This window comes from Pan paniscus, chromosome 11 (assembly GCF_029289425.2).
Source record: "Pan paniscus chromosome 11, NHGRI_mPanPan1-v2.0_pri, whole genome shotgun sequence".
Taxonomy (NCBI): Eukaryota; Metazoa; Chordata; class Mammalia; order Primates; family Hominidae; genus Pan; species Pan paniscus.
Genome location: NC_073260.2, coordinates 41,313,706 through 41,332,863, shown reverse-complemented (window position 1 = coordinate 41,332,863; position 19,158 = coordinate 41,313,706). Strand labels below are relative to the sequence as shown.

Here is a 19,158-nt window from a genome sequence, read left to right as displayed (position 1 = left end):
AAGGATGCCTGGCTCTGAAGTCTGGGGATTGGTGTTTTCGCCACCACTGAACTGTGTGACCTTGGGCAAGTTACTTACCCACTCTGAGCTTCCATTCCTTCCTCTGGAAAATGGGGTCAGAAAACTGCCCTCTGTGCAGAATGGGTGTTAGATATTGAGTGATGCCCTCAGGGCCTCGTTATCCCACTGGAACGTTGTGACACCCCTATAAGGGTGGCAGTGCTAGTGTCCCCACTGTACCACCGTGGAAACGGAAGCTTAGAGACATTCAGTTTCTGGGTCTAAGACCCTAAATTAGTACTCAGCAGAGCCAGGATCAGAATCCATATGTGAGATGCCAGCCTCTGTTCTTAGCCACTACAGACTGACTTCCAGGGCTGTTGAGAGAATTCAATCACATGCTGTATCAAAGTGCCTACCCCAGGATCTGCCACACAGTAGGCACTAAACAAATGTGGACTTTGAAAGCACAGAAAGTCCTATAATGTCAGAACTGGAAAGACTTTGATACCCACTAGGTCAAACCCTCTCCATTTTACAGATGGTTTCCCACCATCTTTTTTTTTTTTTTTTTTGAGACAGAGTCTCACTCTGTTGCCCAGGCTGGAGCGCAGTGGTGTGATCCTGGCTCACTGCAGCCTCTGCCTCCTGGGTTCAAGCAATTCTCCTGCCTCAGCCTCCAGAGTAGCTGGGACTACAGGCACGCACCACCATACCCAGCTAATTTTTGTATTTTTAGTAGAGACGGGGTTTCGCCATGTTGGCCAGGCTGGTCTCAAACTTCTGGCCTCAAGAGATCCACCCGCCTCGGCCTACCAAAGTGCTGGGATTACAGGTGTGAGCCACTGCACCTGGTCACCTGGTCCCCACCATCTTTTTTTTTTTTTTTTTTAAGATGGAGTCTTGCTCTGTTGCCCAGGCTGGAGTGCAGTGGTGTGATCTTGGCTCACTGCAACCTCCACCTCCCAGTTTCAAGCCATTCTCCTGCCTCAACCTCTCAAGTAGCTGGGACTACAGGTGTACGCCACCACACCCGGCTAATTTTTGTATTTTTAGTAGAGATGGGGTTTCACTATGTTGGCCATGCTGGTCTTGAACTCCTGACCTCGTGATCTGCCCGCCTTGGCCTCCCAAAGTGCTGGGATTACAGGAGTGAGCCACTGTGCCCAGCCTCCCACCATCTTTATGTATGCCCATCATTTTGGCATAAGATGGAGCTCACTGCCTGTTTGTTGAATGAATTAACAAAATGAGTCAAGCGACTAGGCCAGGCCACACAGCTGGTTATTCTTCTCATGCCTCATTTTCTCCCTTCTTTTCAGTCTGGATCTGTTCCCCTCCACCCCAGCTGCCCCATGTGAAAGGCCCACCCCGTCCTCCTTCACACCTCATTCTCTGTCTTTGGTGGGGGGCATTCGAAAACGTCAAAGCCATTTGTCAGCCAGGTTTTCTTCTCCTCCAGCCTGTGTTCTGCTGCCCACCTTGGCGTCTTCTCCTCCAACAGGGAGGAAGACCTCCAGCCATCTTCTGCAGCCAGCTTTTCTGTCTGATTCAAGAGCCGGGGTGAGGCTGGGGCCATGGAATTGAAGATAGGTCTCTCTGCAGGCAGTGGGTGGGGTCTCAGCAGCTCAGAGCCAGGCCTAAGGGACACCAGGATTGGGTCTGGAAGGGAAGCAGAGCCATGTGAGGACGGGGTGCCCACGGGCAGATGGGCATATGGGGCACCAATGACACAGGCAGGCATGCAGAGACACTCAGAGCCATGCAGACCCATGCAACATGTGTGGGAAATACAGCTACCTGTGGACAGGCCCAAACCCACAGAGCAGGGCTAACAGATACAAATACCCACGTGTGCCACCCTCAGAGTGAAGCTTGGTTTGTAGGAACAGCACGGTGCGTGCACTGAAGCAGCCCCCAAACACTTCAAACTCACATGAGACCTTGCCCTTGCTTTGTAAGGACAGTCCCACCCACACTGCACCCCACCATCTACCAAGTTCATTAGTTCTCTCACCACCTCCAGAAAGCAGGGGAGGCTGGCATCATGGCTACAGATGAGGAAACTGAGGCCCAGGGAGCAAAACCTACTTAAGGTTATCCAAAACTAGGACTCGGCCCTGGTCCGCTGCCCCCCAAGGCAGAGGCTCTTCCAGTACACCAGGAGGCCCGCTCAGCCACTGGGGTGGGGGTGAAGGAAGTTTGTGGGGGTGGAAAGGAGAGGGAGCAGCTGGGGTGGCTGCTTCTGCTGGGCTGGCCCTCGTGTTGGCAGGAGCGGGAGAGTGGCTCAGGACAGGCAGAGTGGGCAGAGGGACCTGGGTGGGGGTTGCTGCCTGGAGGGCTTCTTGGGTCAAGAAGAATTGCAAAAGGCCAGGCCCAGTGGCTCGCGCCTGTAATCCCAGCACTTCGGGAGGCCGAGGCAGGTGGATCACTTGAGGTCAAGAGTTTGAGACCAGCCTGGCCAACATGGCAAAACCCCCAACTCTACTAAAAATACGAAAAATTAGCTGGGCATGGTGGCACGTGGCTGTAGTCCCAGCTACTCAGGAGGCTGAGGCATGAGAATCACTTGAACCTGGGGGTGGGGTGGAGGTTGCAGTGAGCTGAGATTGTACCACTGCACTCCAGCCTGGGCAACAAAGCGAGACTCTGTCTCCAAAAAAAAAAAAAAAAAGAAAAAGAATTGCAGAGGTAGGGGTGGGGAACAGGGACAGGGAGTCTGGCTGAGGTGGTCCAGGCACCCCACATAGCCCCAGAGTGTAAAGAAGCTTTCCGTGGGGCAAAGTCCCTTGAGTTGGAGTTTTCTGAGCTCTTGGGTCAAGCCCCCTGACTTTCTGGACCTGTATGTGACCATGCTACCCACTGGGGACTGAAGGTCAAGGGCATGGCTTCTGAGGTTATGAGAGAAGAAAAATCCAGGCCCAACCCCTCTCAATTGCTTGGGGCCACTGGGCACGCCATGTTCCTGCCACATTTGCCTGGGCCTCTTCTCTGCCTTCCTCACCTCGATTCATCCCGCTGAGCCACTCCTGGGCCGTCAGGGAGGGCTGGGCCCCTGCTGTTGGAGGGTATATGTCCTCTTGGTAGGATTCTGACTGCAGGAGAAATCCAGACAGTGAGGAGGGTGGTAGGGTAGGCTGCTCAGATGGGAAAGGCCCTTAGACCTGGGAGTCCAGGCTCTCACCAAACCCTGCTGAATTGAGGAAACTGAGGCCCAGAGAACAAAGGGACTTGCCCGAGGTCACGCAGCAGCTCAAGAACAGAGGTGGACCGAGACCCAGGACTCCTGACACCCACCGATGTCACACTGGCTGTGAGAAAGGCCGCTCTGTGGCTGCCCCATGAACGTGGGCTCCAGGCTCTGGTGCCCGACAGCCCTGGGTCTGTCTTCTCCAGGACAGGTTCCCCACCTGCCTCCCATGCGGTTCCGACTGCCCTTACCCGCCGGGGCACAATCATGGAGATGGGCTCGATGAGGCTTTTGGTTGTGATCAGCTTGTAGAAGCGGAAGATCTCGCAGGAGGACACGTCGAGTCCTCTCTTTGGCATGACACCTGAAGGCAGACAGGGAGGGCCAAGAGGTTCTGGCTAGGCTGGGGCCACAGTGTTAGGGCCAAAGCCAGGCTGCACACCTGGACCTGAACAGAGACCAGTCTCCTCCCAGAAAACAGCTCAGGGACAAATACCTATACTGGGCTGGGCCCTATGTTGGGAAATGGAGTTGAATTAATCAGACTCTTCACCTTCAAAGATTTAAATTATTTTAGCTAAATTTTTTTTCTTTTTGACACAAGGTCTCACTCTGTTGCCCAGGCTGGAGTGCAGTGGCACAATCATAGCTCACCGCAGTCTCACACTCCTGGGCTCAAGCGATCCTCCTGCCTTAGCGTCCCAAGTAGCTGGGACCACAGGTATGCACCTCAATTTTTTTATTTATTTGTAGAGACAGGAGTCTCACTTTGTTGCCCAGGCTAGGCTCGAATTCCTAGGCTCAAGTGATCCTCCAGCTTTGGCCTCCCAAAGTGCTGGATTAGCTGAACTTTTATAGGCAGTTTGCTCTGCTTAAGGTTCCCCATCTCCATCCCCACAGCTCCTGTGACCCAAATGCTCTTAATCAAACCGCTCCAGACTCCTTTTGAGTAGGGTTAGCAGGGTGCATCTTTCTCCAGTCCTTTACTTTTAATCTAGCCATGTCTTTATGTTTAAAGTGGGTTTCTTGTAGATTACAGAAATATAGCTGTGTTTTTAATCCTCAAGCACACTTAGAAAGGAACTGAGGACTGCTTCCTAGAGGCTCTTTTAGGTCAGCCCTTTCCATCTCTGCTCTTGTGGTAACTGCTTAACCTTGACCTAGAACACATCCCTCTCTCCCCTGCTGGGCTCTGCTTCCTCTTTCAGTTCCTCCAATGTTGCCTCCTCTGAGAAGCCTTCCCTGACTTCCTCCTTTGTGCTGTTGCACACGTCAAGTACAGCCCCCACCAAGTCAGAGTGTTGCTATGCTGTCTCTCCTCCCATCTGACTCATCCCTGTCTCCCCACACCCCGCACTGAAGCCCTGACCCCGATTCTCCCACCTCGGCCTCCCGAAGTGCTGGGATTACAGGCATGAACTTCAGTGTCCCTCACTTACCGATCCCCTTCTGTGGGTTATAGGAGCGGTACTCAGTCAGGTAGCTCAGGTGAGGCTTGTCGGCGCTCACCTCGTAGTAGCGGATGTTGCCATCTCCCTGAGGAGGAGGAGAAGGAAGAGGAGGGTGAGATTCAGAGCTGGAGCTCATCAGCTCATCAGCAACCCAGCCATGCGGCAAAAACCTGGCTTTTTTTGATGATCGGCAAACCCATCTCACTCAAGGGAACACCAGGAAACTGGGGGCCCTGTCATCAAGGCAGGAGGGTGATGAGGGGATCTTCATTTTATTTTATATTTTATCTTATTTTTTTGAGACAGGGTCTCACTTTATTGCCCAGGCTGGAGAGCAGTAGTGCAATCACAGCTCATTGCAACCTCCTGGTCTCAAGCCATCTTCCCGCCTCAGCCTCCCGAGTAGCTGGGACCACAGGTGTGTGCCACCACGCCTGGCTAATTTTTTATTTTTTCATTTTCATAGACATGGGGTCTCACTATGCTGCCCAGGCTGGCCTTGAACTCCTGGGCTCAAGTGATTCTCCCACCTTGGCTTCCCAAAGTGCTGGAATTATAGGCATGAGCCACTGTGCTGGGCCTGGGCCCTTATTTTAATATTCAATCCTCCCCCATCATGACCCAAAGCCCACCCTTTTTCCTCTAAGACAGAAGCTCTGGGAAGACAAGTCCAAATCCCGCTCCTATCTGAGAGCAGCAGCAAAAGTCAGAACTGGGGTGGCCTCAGAGGTCATCCAGAAGGTCTTACCATGGGGAATATTTCTGGTTGTCATAATGACTTGGATGGAGGGGAAGAGATGCTGTTCTTGGCATTGGTGGGCAGGGGCCAGGGCTGCCAGATATGGGATAGTCCTACCCAGTGGAGACCTGTTCTGCCCCCAGTTCAGCAGGTGCCCCTGCTGAGAAACACCAATGGTCCCCCCATATCTGGGCCTGGAGTTGGGAAGAGACAAGGTCAAGGTGTCCAGCCAGAGCCCTGGCTCCAGGTGTTCCTAGGGAGCCAGGAGGGTGGGAGGGGTTCCTTCTCACAGGGAAAGAGTGGCCAGCCAGGCCTGCCCATCCCTGCCCTGTGTTCCCAATGGCCCCAGGTTGCTGTCTGCCCCTGTCTCAGGGGTCCAGGCGGTCACCTCCCTCCCGTGCCAAGCCGACCTTCCCCACCACGTAGAGCATGCTGGTGTCTGCGTCATAGAAGGGAAACAGCACGCCCGAGGAGCCGTCCAGGTCCTCCTCCATCAGAGGCACAGAGAGGTTATCCTGCAGGGGAAGGGGAGGCAGGGAAGGCCTGGGTCACTCCTGGGGGCCCTCAGTGGTGCTCCCGGAGATAAGAATTGCTGCCATGGTGCTCTGGGCGAGAGTGTGTGTGTCAGAGAGAAAGTGTGATTTTTTTATATGTGTGTGCGGGGGGAAGATGTCCCTGGTTCTTGAGTTCCAATGTGTGGGCTACTCTCTAGTGGAGATGACATCTTAAAGGCACTAAAATGCTGCTGCCACCTATTTTGTCAGCTTTCTGCCCTTAACAAATCACTTTTTTTTTTTTTGAGACAAGGTCTAACTGTCACCCAGGCTGGAGTGCAGTGGTGCGATCATAGCTCACTGCAGTCTCAAACTCTTGGGCTCAAGCGATCCTCTCGCCTCAGTCTCCCAAATAGCTGGGATTATAGACATGCACCACTGCACCCAGCTGATTTTTTGCAGAGATGGGGGTCCTGCTGTGTAGCTCAGGCTGGTCTCGAATTCGTGGCCTCAAGTGATCCTCCCGCCATGGCCTTCCGAAGTGCTGGGATTACACGCGTGTACCACCATACCTGGCCATAACAAATCGCTTTTGACACACCCGATCTCATTCCAATCTTCCCCTACCTGTTTTTTAAAATTTATTTTAATAGATGAAGAAGGAGACTCAGAGAGAAAATGTGATTTGTCCAGTCTTTGAAACTCTGTCAAATGCTCCCTCAAAACAGTACCGCCAGCTTGGCCCTCACCCTACCCTGCTCCACCCTCAGCTGTCCCAATGAAAGCTCCTTCTCCCCATACCCGTTAGTACCTCATTTGCTCCAGGTGCACCCTCAGCCCAGATGGCCCTCTCTTCCCTTCCTCCTAGTCCTGGTCCCAGACTCAGCTACCTCCCCTCCTCTAGCCAATGGACTCCCCTGGGTCCTGACCCATCTCCCTCCCCTCCTCTAGCCAATGGACTCCCCTGGGTCCTGACCCATCTCCCTCCTTGGGTGGCAAGATACACAGGGTCTGGGCTCGCCCGGGGCTGTCAGCATCTCCCTGCCATTCATCCCCGGATCCCCAGCACCTGGCAGTCTACGCTAAATGTGTGTGTCATAAATGGGTGTCTAAATGAATGCATGCATGAATGAATGACGCTGGCTCTCAGCTGAGGGGTGATGGTGAGGGGTGGGGTGCAGCCCTCACCTGGTCCCACAGGGCCACCTGCCGGTTGTTCCATCGGGATGTGCCCGTGGACATCAGCTTCTTCAGGTTCCCCAGAAACAGCACTTTGCTGGCCCGGTGCCCTTTGTAGCTGGCCTCCTGGAGGGACATGTGCGGTCGGTATTGGAGAGACGCTGGAGGATCGGGGGTAGCTGGGGTTTCTGGCCTCCCTGCTTTGCTTATGCCACCGCTCCACCTGGGAGGCCTCCCTTTCTCACCCCAGCTCTGCCTGGAGATTCTTCCCAGGGGCACCACCTGGATCCCTCTCATCCACGTGGAGTCTCTCCCCACTATCTTTGTTGAGAGTTATTTTTCTGAGCAAGAACAGAAACAAACTTCTGCCCAGCGCCCTGTTCTTGCTGAAAGAGTATCGGGCATCCCTACAGGGGCGGGCACTGTCACCTGGCCTATCTTATCTAATCCTTGGAGAGGAAGGACTAACAGCCCATTGTTGCAAATGAGAAAACAGAGGCTCAGAGCAGGAAGCGCTTGCCCAAGGCTGCACAGTGGCTAAACAGTGGTATCGTCGGCTCTCCTGACCCCCTGGCCAGAGCTGAGGCACGCCAACAAGCTTTGGAGTCAGACCAGGTTCAGATCCCAGCTCTCCATGGGGGTGAGTCATTTCATCTCTCACAGGCCTCAGTTTTCTCATCTGCAAAATGGAAAGGACATATCCCACCTTCCAGCAATCCCGAGAGGACAGACAGGGATGCCGCCTGTGAAGGCGCAGCCCAGACGCTGACAGCATCACTGTCCTATTCTCTGAAGCCTCTCTCTGTCCCCACTCTGCCCCTTGCTCCTCTGAGCCTGAGCCAGCCCCTGGCCCAGAACTGACCTGGAGGACGGTCCCTGCTCGGGGGTCAATAACCCGAATCTTGCGGTCTTTGCAGGTGGTGGCCAGCAGGCTGCCGTTGGTGTTGAAGGACATGGAGAGGATCACATCTTGGTGACAGCTAATCGTACTCATGGGGCTTGTGATGAGAGACTCCTTTGTATCCAGGTTCCAGATCATCACCTGCATGGCAGAGAGCCAGCTCTGAGCACAGGGGCCACCCTGCCCCTGGGCCTCATAGTCATGTGCTGGCCAGGATGCAGTGAAACACAGTATCCCTGGGAGGGTGGCGCAGCTGGCAGCCTGGCCAAGAAGCCTCAGTGGGAGGATGATGTGCAGGCTGAAGCTGCTTGTGGCAGGAGGGGGAATCCCAGGGCCAGGCTGTCTAGTGGTGAAAGGAAAACGCCACCTGCCTCTGAGCAACAAAACATCCATGCTGGGAGGACCCCAGGGAAACAGCTAATCCAGGCGGTTTCAGTTATTAGCAGCAGTTTGCACCTCCCACAGATCAACAGGGCTGTATGTTTAGCTGCACAGGCTGTGCATGCAGAGCTCCAGGGCAATCCATTCCTATAGACTAGGACGTGACTAGTGCCCCCTGAAGTTGGGTATAGAACAACCAGCACAAATACACGCAGCAGCTCTGCAGACACCCCATACAAACAGATGAGAAAGCGCTGTGGATCGGAAGAGCGAGGGCCCAGGTTCCCTCAGTGCTCCCCACAACAATTTTAGTTATTTATTTTTGAGACAGGATTGCCCAGGCTGCAGTACAGTGGCATGATCATGGCTCACTGTAGCATCAACCTCCTGGGCTCAAGTGATCCTCCAACCTCAGCCTCCTGAGTAGCTGGGACTACTTGACACATGCTACCACACCTGGCTAATTTTTTCTATTTTTTTGTAGAGACGGGGTCTCACTATGTTGGCTGGTCTCAAATCCTTGGGCTCAAGTGATCCTCCCACCTCAGCCTCTCAAACTGTTGGGATTACAGGTGTGAGCCACCATGTCCAGCCCCCACCTCCCTTTTATCCAACACAGAGGGTCCCGAGGTGTCTCTGTAAACCCCTATAGTGTCAAAAGGAAAGAACTGAAAGGCCATAGCTATGGTGCCACCAATTCCATTTGTGTACAGATTGGGAAACTGAGGCCTAGAGAAGTCAAGGCACTTTCCCAGGCTATAGTGCAGGTCAGAGACTGAGTCGGAATAGAATTGAGGTCTCCTGTACTGTGGGTCCCAATCTACAGGGCCTACTGCCTGCATGCCTGGTTGTCAGTGGAGCAGGGTCAGGGGAACGATTTTCCGGGCAGTGCCATCCCATCCACTCTGGGCAGGCTATAATGAGTTGAACAGGGTTCCCCCAAAACTCATGTCCACCTGGAACCTCAGAATGTGACCTTATTTGGAAATGGGGTCTTCGCTGCTGAAATTAGTTAAGATGAGATCATAGTGGATTAGGTGGGCCCTAAATCCAATGATAGTTGCTCTCCTCTTCCTATAAGGAAGACAGGTACACAGAGAGAAGGCCGTGTGAAGACAGAAACAGAGCCTGGAGTGACGCAGCTATAGCCAAGGATGCCTGGAGCCACCAGAAGCTGGGAGAGGCATGGAAGGATTCTTCCCTAGGGCATCTGGAGGGAGTTGGCTCTCCCAACACCTTGATTTTCGATTTCTGGTCTCCAGAACTGTGACAGAATACATGTCCATTGTGTTCCAGTTTGTGGGAACTTGTTGGGGCTGCCCCAGAGAAAGAATACCCAGACTCACCTTGTAGTCATAGCCAGCACTGAAGAGGATGTTGGCGGCCGTGGGGTGCCACTCTATCAGGCCTACTCTGCGCGCGTGGCCCACGAGTTCCTTCCTGTAGGCCGTGAGGTTCCTGGTCAGCAGCTGCTTGGGGATGCTCCAGATCTTAATCTGGCAGGGGAGACAGGGCCCAAGGCAGCATTAGCCAGGGCACCTTGGCACCGTCACCAGCCTAAGCCACAGATCTGGCAGTGACCAGCAGAAGGACCAAGGGAGCTCTCTCCATAGCCACCTCCCACTCAGTGGCTATGGGCACTGAGGGGCAGTGGAGGGGCAGCTGAGGGTCCTCAGACAGACAGGGGCTTCCCCAAGCTCCTCCAGCCCGAGCAGGGGCCAGCGCTGACCAGGGATGAGTCTAGGCCTCCAAATCTGCCCTTGAGAGATCTTTGTCATCCTGCTGGCCTGAGGTGGTGGGCAGGTGGCTAGGTTTCAGGCCTGTCTCCTAAGCTAGGATATCCCCAAAGTACAGTGTTCTTCTTGTCCCAAAGGCCCAGGGTAGAGCCTCAAATGCCAGGATGAAGGGTTTAGGCTGCATCCTCAGGCACTAGGGAGCCGGCGAGGTCTCTGCAGCAGGGCAGGGACAAACTTCTTGCTTTGGAGGTGCACCCTGGATGGCCTGCAAGAGGAAACTCTGAAGGTCAGGAGGCTGGGCTGGATGGGGTCATGGGCCTGTATTTCATGGTGAGGGCCTGAGAAGAGGTGCTGGGACTTCCTTCCAGAGTAGTGTTGTCTGAAGATGGAGGGGGCTGCCATGGCAGAGAGTTAGCTCCCTGTCATGGAGGTGTACAAATGGAGTACAAGGTGATCCTGGGATGCTGCTGACTTGATCTTCCTTATTGGTCCTGCAAGGTTCTCTGGCCCCTAGTTGATTGTATGCACTGTTTCCCTTAGAGGTATACAGGTTTTTCAGGTAGACGACTTTGCTTTCAATTCAGCAAATATTTATTTCCTGGTCATCTTGGATTTAAAACCAGGAAGCCAACCCCATGAGAGTAGTGACAGGCTCCAGATACTTCGGTCTGATGAGGGCTGTCACTGCATAGAACCCCAGGAGGAAGACACACTCTGAACAGGTATGTTTGGAAGATGAAGGTACCACCCGCAACACTGAAGCAGAGAAGACTCCCCACTGCTAGAGGAGCAACCGTGCCCTCCAGGCCCTGAAGGCAGGGAGGAACACCCCATAAATTCACTGTGGGCATAGCTTCGGGGAGGAAAGCCCCTTCCTTCTTCAGTCCCCCAACAGTCATGTCCTGCCCTGGGGCATCGGGGAAGGCGCAGTGGCAGGCAATGAGGCTAGCAAGAGATTTATAAAGATCTTGATGGGAGCCTTCAAAGCAGTCCTGAAAAGGCAGGTATCACAAAAGTGGGGACAGTTTCAGATATTTGATATCCTGCCAGAGGCCCTATACTCCCTGGGGACAGGGCCAATTCTCACAGGACCTGATTGTCCCTTTGGTGAAATCACCTCGGCAGACACTGTCCTTTACGTTCCTCAGCATCTGCTATATGGAAACCGACACAAATCCTCTTTGAATTTTCTGCCTTCCTTTCCTGATGAACTGGTCTGCTTCTTTTGATCTAACTGAAGGTTTTGCAATACATTCTGTTGCCCATTTTGCCTTGGCTGCCAGGTAGCTCTTAGCTAAACTAGCAGCTTAGCTGCTGCAACCCTCCTTAGCCATCATTTCTAGTATTTCCTCAGTTTCTCCATCTGTGGCTGCTTCTCTTTAAAGATGTGTCACAGCACATTGGAAAGAGAATGGGCTGTGGAATCAGACAGGCCTCAGTCTGAAGTCTTGCTCTGCCTCCCACAGGCTGTGTAACATTAGGCAAATTGCTGTACCTCTCTGATCCTCAGCTTCTCCATCAGAAAAATATCCTACCTTGTGGGGTTGCTGGGGAGACTGTGAAATGATAAGTGTGATGACAGTTAGGAATACAGTGGGCTTATAATAAATGGTGACAATGACTTTTATCTTTATTTAATCATCTGATCATATCTGTGTTTTTTAATTTTTTAGTAGAGACAGGGTCTCACTATGTTGCCTAGGTTGGTCTCCAACTCCTGGCCTCAAGTGATTCTCCCACCTCAGCCTCCCAAAGTGCTGGGATTACAGGTGTGAGCCACTGAACCTGGCACATCTGTGGTTCTTGTCTTAAGCCATACCCACCATATTTTAGAAGTGGGTACAAAATGAATTGTAAATAAGTAACACTGAACATTGTTGGGGCAGGGATGATAACCCTGGTACAGAACACAGGCTCAAAAAAGTGAGTGAGACTGAAGCTGCTGGAATGGTTTTAGTGTCCACGTTCATCCAAGGCTCTCACAGCCTTTTATAGCTCGCTTCCTCACTGTGGGATTAAGTGGAACATCCTTTCTGATCACCATAAAAATGCCCCTCATAGCCTTTTATAGCTCCCCAAAGGATGGGTTTTCCCATCGGAATATACATTTTCACTAGGCTTTATTAGGTGGGTGGAACTATTATGCCCATTTTATATGGGGGGGAACTAAGGCCCATAGAGAGGAGGGGTGGTGCCGCTAGTCCTACAGCACCAAGAATGTCTCCTCCTCTACCTAACTTAACACCTCCCCACACAGTGACCTCACCTCCGTGATGGAGTCAGGGGCACCAGAGCCAAGAACAGGTACCGTTCCACCCCAACCACCCCAATCCCACTCTTCAGGAAGGGGAAGCCCCTCAGGGGCTGACACTCACTGTGGCATCTTCAGAACAGGAGGCGATCTCAAAATCATCAAAAGGGTTCCACTTGACATCCAAAACATTGCCTCTGTGCCCACAGACCTTTGGATAGTGGGGGTCCAACTTCCCTGTCTGCAAGACAGTGCCCAGGAGGGTTGGGGAGGAGGTGGATTCCACATTAGCATCTGGACAGTCACGTAGTCAGTTAGCAACCAGTCAACGGGAAAACATATAAGGGACAGAGCTGGGTGTGAATCTAGGCCTTACTTCTTATTCCCTGTGTGATCCTGGGAGAGTTACTTCACTTCTCTGAGCTCTGGTGTCCTCCTCAGTAAAAGGGAGGAATCACAGGTATTTCACAGGTTGGTGTGAGGATCATGGGAGAGGAGGTATGGCACAGTGCCTAGCACATGGCAGATGTTCAATAAAAGGGCATTTCCCCTCACACACTGCTGGCGGGCATGTAAAATGGTGCAGCTCTTTTGGAAAATAGTCTGGCAGTTCCTCAAAAGGTTAAACGGTTCCCACATGACCCAAAAATTCCACTCCTAGGTCTATCCCCATGGAAAATGAAAAGATAAGTCCACAAGAAACTGTTTCACCTAATCCCAGCACTTTGGGAGGCCAAGGTGGGTAGATCACCTGAGGTCAGGAGTTCGAGACCAGCCTGGCCAACATGGTGAAACCCTGTCTCTACTAAAAATACAAAAATTAGCCGGGTGTGGTAGTGTGCACCTGTAATCCCAGCTACTCAGGAGGCTGAGGTAGAACACTTGAACCTGGGAAGTGGAGGTTGCAGTGAGCTGTGATTGCGCCATTGCACTCCAGCCTGGGTGACAAGAGTGAAACTATGTCTCAGAAAAAAAAAAAAAAAAAAAAAAAGAAAGAAAAGAAAAAAGAAAAGAAACTGGTTCACCAATGTTCACAACAATATTCTTCATAATATCAAAAAGTGGAAACAACCCAAATGCCCATCAAGTGAAGAACGGACATACAAAATGCAGTATATTCATGCAGCAGAATACTACTGTCCCCAAAAAGAGGAATGAAGTACTGGTCTCTGCTACAGCATGGATGACCCTCGAAAACACTAGAAGAAGAGGCCAGGCACAAAAGGCCACACGTTGTGTGATTCCACTTAGATGATGTTCCAGATGTGGTTTCATTGCCTGAGCACATTAATGCATCCCCCTGGTACCTGGTATCTGGAACCCTAAGTAATGCATATGAAAAATGCAGAACGGGCTGGGCACGGTGGCTCATGACTGTAATCCCAGCACTTTGGGGGGCCGAGGCGGGTGGATCATGAGGTCAGGAGATCGAGACCATCCTGGCCAACATGGTGAAACCCTGTCTCTACTAGAATACAAAAAATTAGCCCAGCGTGGTGGTGCACGCCTGTAGTCCCAGCTACTCGGGAGGCTGAGGCAGTGGAATCGCTTGAACCCAGGAGGCAGAGGTTGCAGTGAGCCAAGATCACGCCACTGCACTCCAGCCTGGCGACAGAGCAAGATTCTGTCTCAAAAAAAAAAAAAGAAAGAAAAATGCAGAACGATACATTCATGGAGACAGAAGGCAGATTCCAGTTGCCTCAGGCTTGGGAGAAGGGGCAATAGGGGGTGACTGCTAATGAGTGAGGGGTGTCTTTTTGGAGTGACAAAATGATTTTGAAATTAGGTAGTGGTGACAGTTTATTCACAGTATATTCACAACCTTGTGAATATACTAAGATCCACTGAACTATACACCTTAAAATGGTGAATTTTCCAACACGGCAACATGACAAAACCCCGTCTCTACAAAAAATCAAAAAATTAGGCCTGGCATGGTGGCTCACGGCTGTAATCCCAGCACTTTGGGAGGCCAAGATGGGTGGATCACCTGATGTCAGGAGTTTGAGACCAGCCTGGTCAATATGGTGAAACCCCACCTCTACTAAAAATACAAAATTAGCCGGGCGTGGTGGCACATGCCTATAATCCAAGCTACTTGGGAGGCTGAGGCAGGAGAATCACTCGAACCCAGGAGGTGGAGGTTGCGGTGAGCTGAGATTGTGCCACTGCGTTCCAGCCTGGGCAATAGAGTGAGACTCCGTCTCAAAAATAAATAAATAAATAAATAGCCAGGCATGGTGTCGCACGCCTGTAGTTCCAGCTACTTGGGAGGCTGAGGTGGGAGGACTGCTTGAGCCTGGGAGGTCGAGGCTGCAGTGAGCTATGATTGTGCCACTGCACTCCAGCCTGGGCAACAGAATGGGACCCTGTCTCAAACAAAAAACAAAACACGGTGAATTTTCTGGTATGTGAATTCTACCTCAATTACATAGAAAGGGCATTTCCCTCATTTTCCCCTTTCCTAATGAGAATTCCCATATAGGTGCTGGGAGGGACATACAGGTCCCCCAGCCCATGCCACACAGCCCTGAAGCTATTTCCAACTCCACCAACAGACTTGGATTTCTTGAGGTCATAGAGAAACCACACCAGTTCAGTCACAGAACCTTGGACTGGCAGTGACCAATCTGCTCATTTTGCACATCACATTGCATGGCCCTGGCAGAACAGGGACCAGGACCTAGGCCCTCGGCCTCCCACATCCACCATCTAGTCCCAGGTTCTTAACCCACCCACCAGAATGCTCCCCCAGCCATTTTTATATCTAAGTGAAAGAGACAGCTGAGAAGAAAACTGGCCAACATCCATCCATCCCACAAATATTCCCGAGGTGCCCAGGGGACAGGTGCTGTTGGAGGGGCTGATTGCAAGATGAACACTCAACATAGTCCTTGACTTTGCAGAATCAATAGTCTTGGGATTTTTTCTAGAGGGACTTTCAAGAACAGGGTGGACTCAGGGAACACCCAACCTTCTCTTCTTCCATCACCTCCCCATCTGTGTAGAGACCACTGTACATTTTTTTTTTTTTAAGAGACAGGGTCTCACTCTGTTGTCCAGGCTGGAGTGCAGTGGTGCAATCATGATTCACTGTAGCCTCGAACTCGGGGTAAGACAATCTTTCCACCTCACCCTCCCAAGTTCCAGGCTAAGAACTACAGGCATGTGTCACCAAGCTCAGCTAATTTTTAAAATTATTTGTAGAGATGGGGTCTTGCTATGTTGCCCAGGCTGATCTTGAATTCCTGGGCTCAAACAATCTTCCCAACTTGCCCTCCTAAAGTGAGGGATTATAGGCATGGGCCACCGTGCCTGGCCTATGCATGCATTTTAGTAGCTCTGCAAACAGAGGAGGTGGTCCTGTGCCTCCCTCTGGAAATACTCTGGCTAATCCAGGTCTCTCCCCTCAGGAAAAAGTGATCAGACACCTCCGCCTAGACTGGATCCCCTACTGGAGGGGACAACGCTATAAAGGACATTATTTAACAAATCTAAACAAGAACGGTAGATTAAAGTATTATCACAACATTAAACTTATAGAAGTTGATAATGTACTGCAGTAATGTAAGAGAATATTTGTATTTTTAGGAAACAGTATTTAGGGATGAAGGGCTAAGATGGATGTAACTTACCCTCAAAGAGTTCTGAAAACAAAAAATTATACACACACCTACACATTCAGAGGGAGAAAGAGAACCAAAAAAAAAAGGAAAGAATGTGGACTTGTGTCCTTTGTTAGTGATGTGCATGGAGGGAGGTGAAAATTTTCTTTCTTTCAAGTGGTCTCTGCCTCTTCTACAGCAGGACAGGGGAGAGAGGTGCATGCTTCCTGCCCTGTCCTGGCAGGGCGGTACCTGGAGCTAGGGTCTTAGAAGGACACTGCACCCACAGGCCCTGGCCCAGGTCTCCATGGGACCAACGCTTAAGCCACTGACCCCTTTTTTTTTTTTTTTTTTGGACATGGAGTCTCGTCTTGTTGCTCAGGCTGGGGTGCAGCGGTGCGATCCCGGATCACTGCAACCTCCACCTCCCAGGTTCAAGCAATTCTCCCTGCCTCAGCCTCCTGAGTAGCTGGGATTACAGGTGCGTGCCACCACACCCAGCTAGTTTTTGTATTTTTTAGTAGAGACGGGGTTTTGCCATGTTGGCCAGGCTGGTCTTGAACTCCTGACCTCAGGTGATCTGCCCGCCTTGGCCTTCCAAAGTGCTGGGATTATAGGCTTGAGCCACTGCGCCCAGCTGCCAATGACCTCTTGCTTAGCCTCCAGGATATCCTGTACACTGTCCTCAAGGTGAGTTTTCAAAAATTAAAATCTGAGCATGTTGTGCACTTGCTCACATTTTGCAAGCCTCTTTTTCCTCATCTGTAAAATGTGAATGAATAATCATTTCTTCCTTGCGGGATTGTTGAGAGTTAAATGAGATACTATGCATGAAGAGCCCAACAGTCAGGTGTTACTGTAAGTGCTCAGTAACAGAAGCTATTATTATATGTATATGTATGTATATTTGTATGTCAAAACTGAGAAAAAAAACTAAAAGGAATGAGCCAAAATGTTAATCATGGTTATATCTAGATGGTGGAATAAATGGCTGGCTTTAATATCTTTGTCTTATTTTTTAGCTATGTAAGTTTTGCAATTAAAAAAGGTGTTTAAAAACAAAAATACAGATTTTCTGAAAAAATGGGCCCATTCAGGATTAGCCAAAAACTTCTGTTATAAAACTGTAGCTCTTGAAGGGCTCTAGAGACCAGGAATGGAGCCCACAGCTGCACTGTCTTATCCTGCACCTGTGGCAGGCATTGCGAATGGATCCCAGCACCCTCTCTCGGACCTCAGACTTGGGGAAATGGAGTAGGGACTTGCCCAGGGTCACTGCAAAGGTGAGGGGCAGAGCTGGGCTTGAGCCCAGGCCTCTGGTTCCCCAAGTGTGAGCCTGGTGCTGTACTTCCTGTGCTCTGAGGGAGCACCAGTGAGTGCTCTGTGAGTCCCTGCCCTGGCCTCCTTCCTGCACACAGCCTTTCCTTTCTCTGGGATCATTTCCTGGGTCAAAGGCCATGAGCAGTACTATGTCTTTGGCTGTGGGGCACTGATTGCTCTCCGGGCCTTTAGACTCTGGCCCAGGGCCATGCCCCAATTTCTGCAGTGCGGTTTCCCAAGAAAAGCCAGACGAGCCAATAGTCAGGCTGCCCTCGGGCTGACAGGAGGCAAAGTGCCCAGGAGCCCCATTCAGACACACACCTCCCACCTCCCACAGACTCAGGGAAGGCGCCTTAGGGTTGGGCGTGACTCAGAAAGGCCTAGCCCTAGACAGCTTCTCTTCCTTCTCAGCCTTCTCTTCCTTCTCAGCTGATGAGGGAAGGCTGCCCGCTCACACCCCAGCCCACCCCAGCCCTCCCCTCCGCCCCACCTCCCCTGCCCTGCCCTGCCCTGCCCTGCCCTGCCCTGGGCTGGCAGATTGCTCTGCTTCTAAAAGGTTTTACGCTGAGGACCACAGGCAGGAGCGGACATTAGCCAGCCTGGTGGGCTATTGACTGAGCTGCTAAAAGCCTGTCAGGGACATTTATCATCAGGAGGCCATTTCCACCTTCTGCCCATTAGGCCAGCACTCAGCCAGAAACAGGCTTCTGATGGATGGGGTGTACAAGCTCTAAATCAGGGGAGACACGCCTGCTCCCCTCGCAGACCCCACAGAACCCTGGCTTGGGCCGCCCTGCCTGGAGAGGCATCACCTCCAAGTCTCCAAGGGGCTGCCCTGGGGCAGGGGGGGAAGACAGGACAGAAGGACCCAGGAGGAGTCAGGCGGGTGGGGGACCAGATTGGGGACTCTCTAGGGCTGACCTCCATTGCCAGAAAGGGAGAGGTTGTGAGGCCACTGTCACGACCCTCAGCAGTCAAGGGAGCAGCTGTTCCTACAACAGCATCATAGTCATGGCCTCAAATGAGCATCCCAACAGCTCAGGGTGGAGACTGGGAGGCAGGGGTGGCAGGACGGGCAGAGGGAGGACACACAGCGTAGCAGAGGTGAAGTGGGCAGGCAGACTCTGACTTCCAGGGGTGGAATCCCTGCCACATCCCTTACCATGGTGCAGCCTTGGGCAAGTGACCTCAGTTCTCTATGCCTCAGTTTCCTTATCTACGAAATGACAACAGTAGTAGCACCTCATTCACAGTAAAGCACTGAAGACGGTGCCCAGTACTTGCTAAGTACTCAGTACATTAGCCAGGAGAAGCTCATCACAGCTCATTACCATTACCCAGTTTCATTGTTGCTCAGTATGTTTCAGGGGCCAGGGGATATACTCACTGGGCAGGGGACAAACTGTTCTGCAGGGGGACTCCCATCCTTTCCTACATAGCAGTGGCTCCAGGCATGCCCTCCATGAATGAACTAGTGGCTTGATTGTTTTCCTACTGGTGAACGCAGGCAGCTGGATCAGACATGTTCCCATGTCTATAAGAAATAGGTTTTTAAATGCTTCTTGGCTGGGCACAGTGGCTCATGTCTGTAATTCCAGCACTTTGGAAGTCCAAGGCAGATTACTTGAGGCCAGGAGTTCAAGAGCAGCCTGGGTAACAGGCCCCATCTCTACAAAAATTAGTCCGGTGTAGGGATGCACACCTGTGGTCCCAGCTACTCGGGAGGCTGAGGCAGGAGGATCACTTGAGCCTGGAAGGTCCAGCCTACAGTGAGCCATGATTGTGCCACTACACTCCAGCCTGGGCAACAGAGTGAGATCCTTTTTCGAAGAAAAAAAAAAGCTTTTCTTTAGAAACCATAATCTAGGGAGTCATATATGTGCCAGGCCCAGTGCCAGCTGCGTTGCTCAT

The 19,158-nt window shown here is 51.8% G+C and overlaps 1 protein-coding gene across 5 annotated transcripts in view; it reads right to left on the bottom strand.

The window, feature by feature from the left end:
- The window catches only part of CORO2A (coronin 2A), a 71,896-nt gene that overhangs the window by 4,169 nt on the left and 48,569 nt on the right, over positions 1-19,158 (bottom strand). For 2 of the 5 annotated variants that reach the window (XM_014346206.5, XM_003820620.4), the window contains exons 3-11: positions 12,447-12,563; positions 9,682-9,831; positions 7,916-8,095; positions 7,063-7,179; positions 5,791-5,895; positions 4,630-4,726; positions 3,442-3,554; positions 3,005-3,095; positions 1,388-1,662 (exon numbers count right to left, since the gene is read on the bottom strand). In XM_014346206.5, the coding sequence (XP_014201692.1) occupies positions 1,388-1,662; positions 3,005-3,095; positions 3,442-3,554; positions 4,630-4,726; positions 5,791-5,895; positions 7,063-7,179; positions 7,916-8,095; positions 9,682-9,831; positions 12,447-12,563 (1,245 nt within the window). The remainder of the gene's footprint in view (positions 1-1,387; positions 1,663-3,004; positions 3,096-3,441; positions 3,555-4,629; positions 4,727-5,790; positions 5,896-7,062; positions 7,180-7,915; positions 8,096-9,681; positions 9,832-12,446; positions 12,564-19,158) is intronic. The other 3 variants (XM_034967860.3, XM_034967858.3, XM_034967861.3) reach the window with 3 other exon arrangements.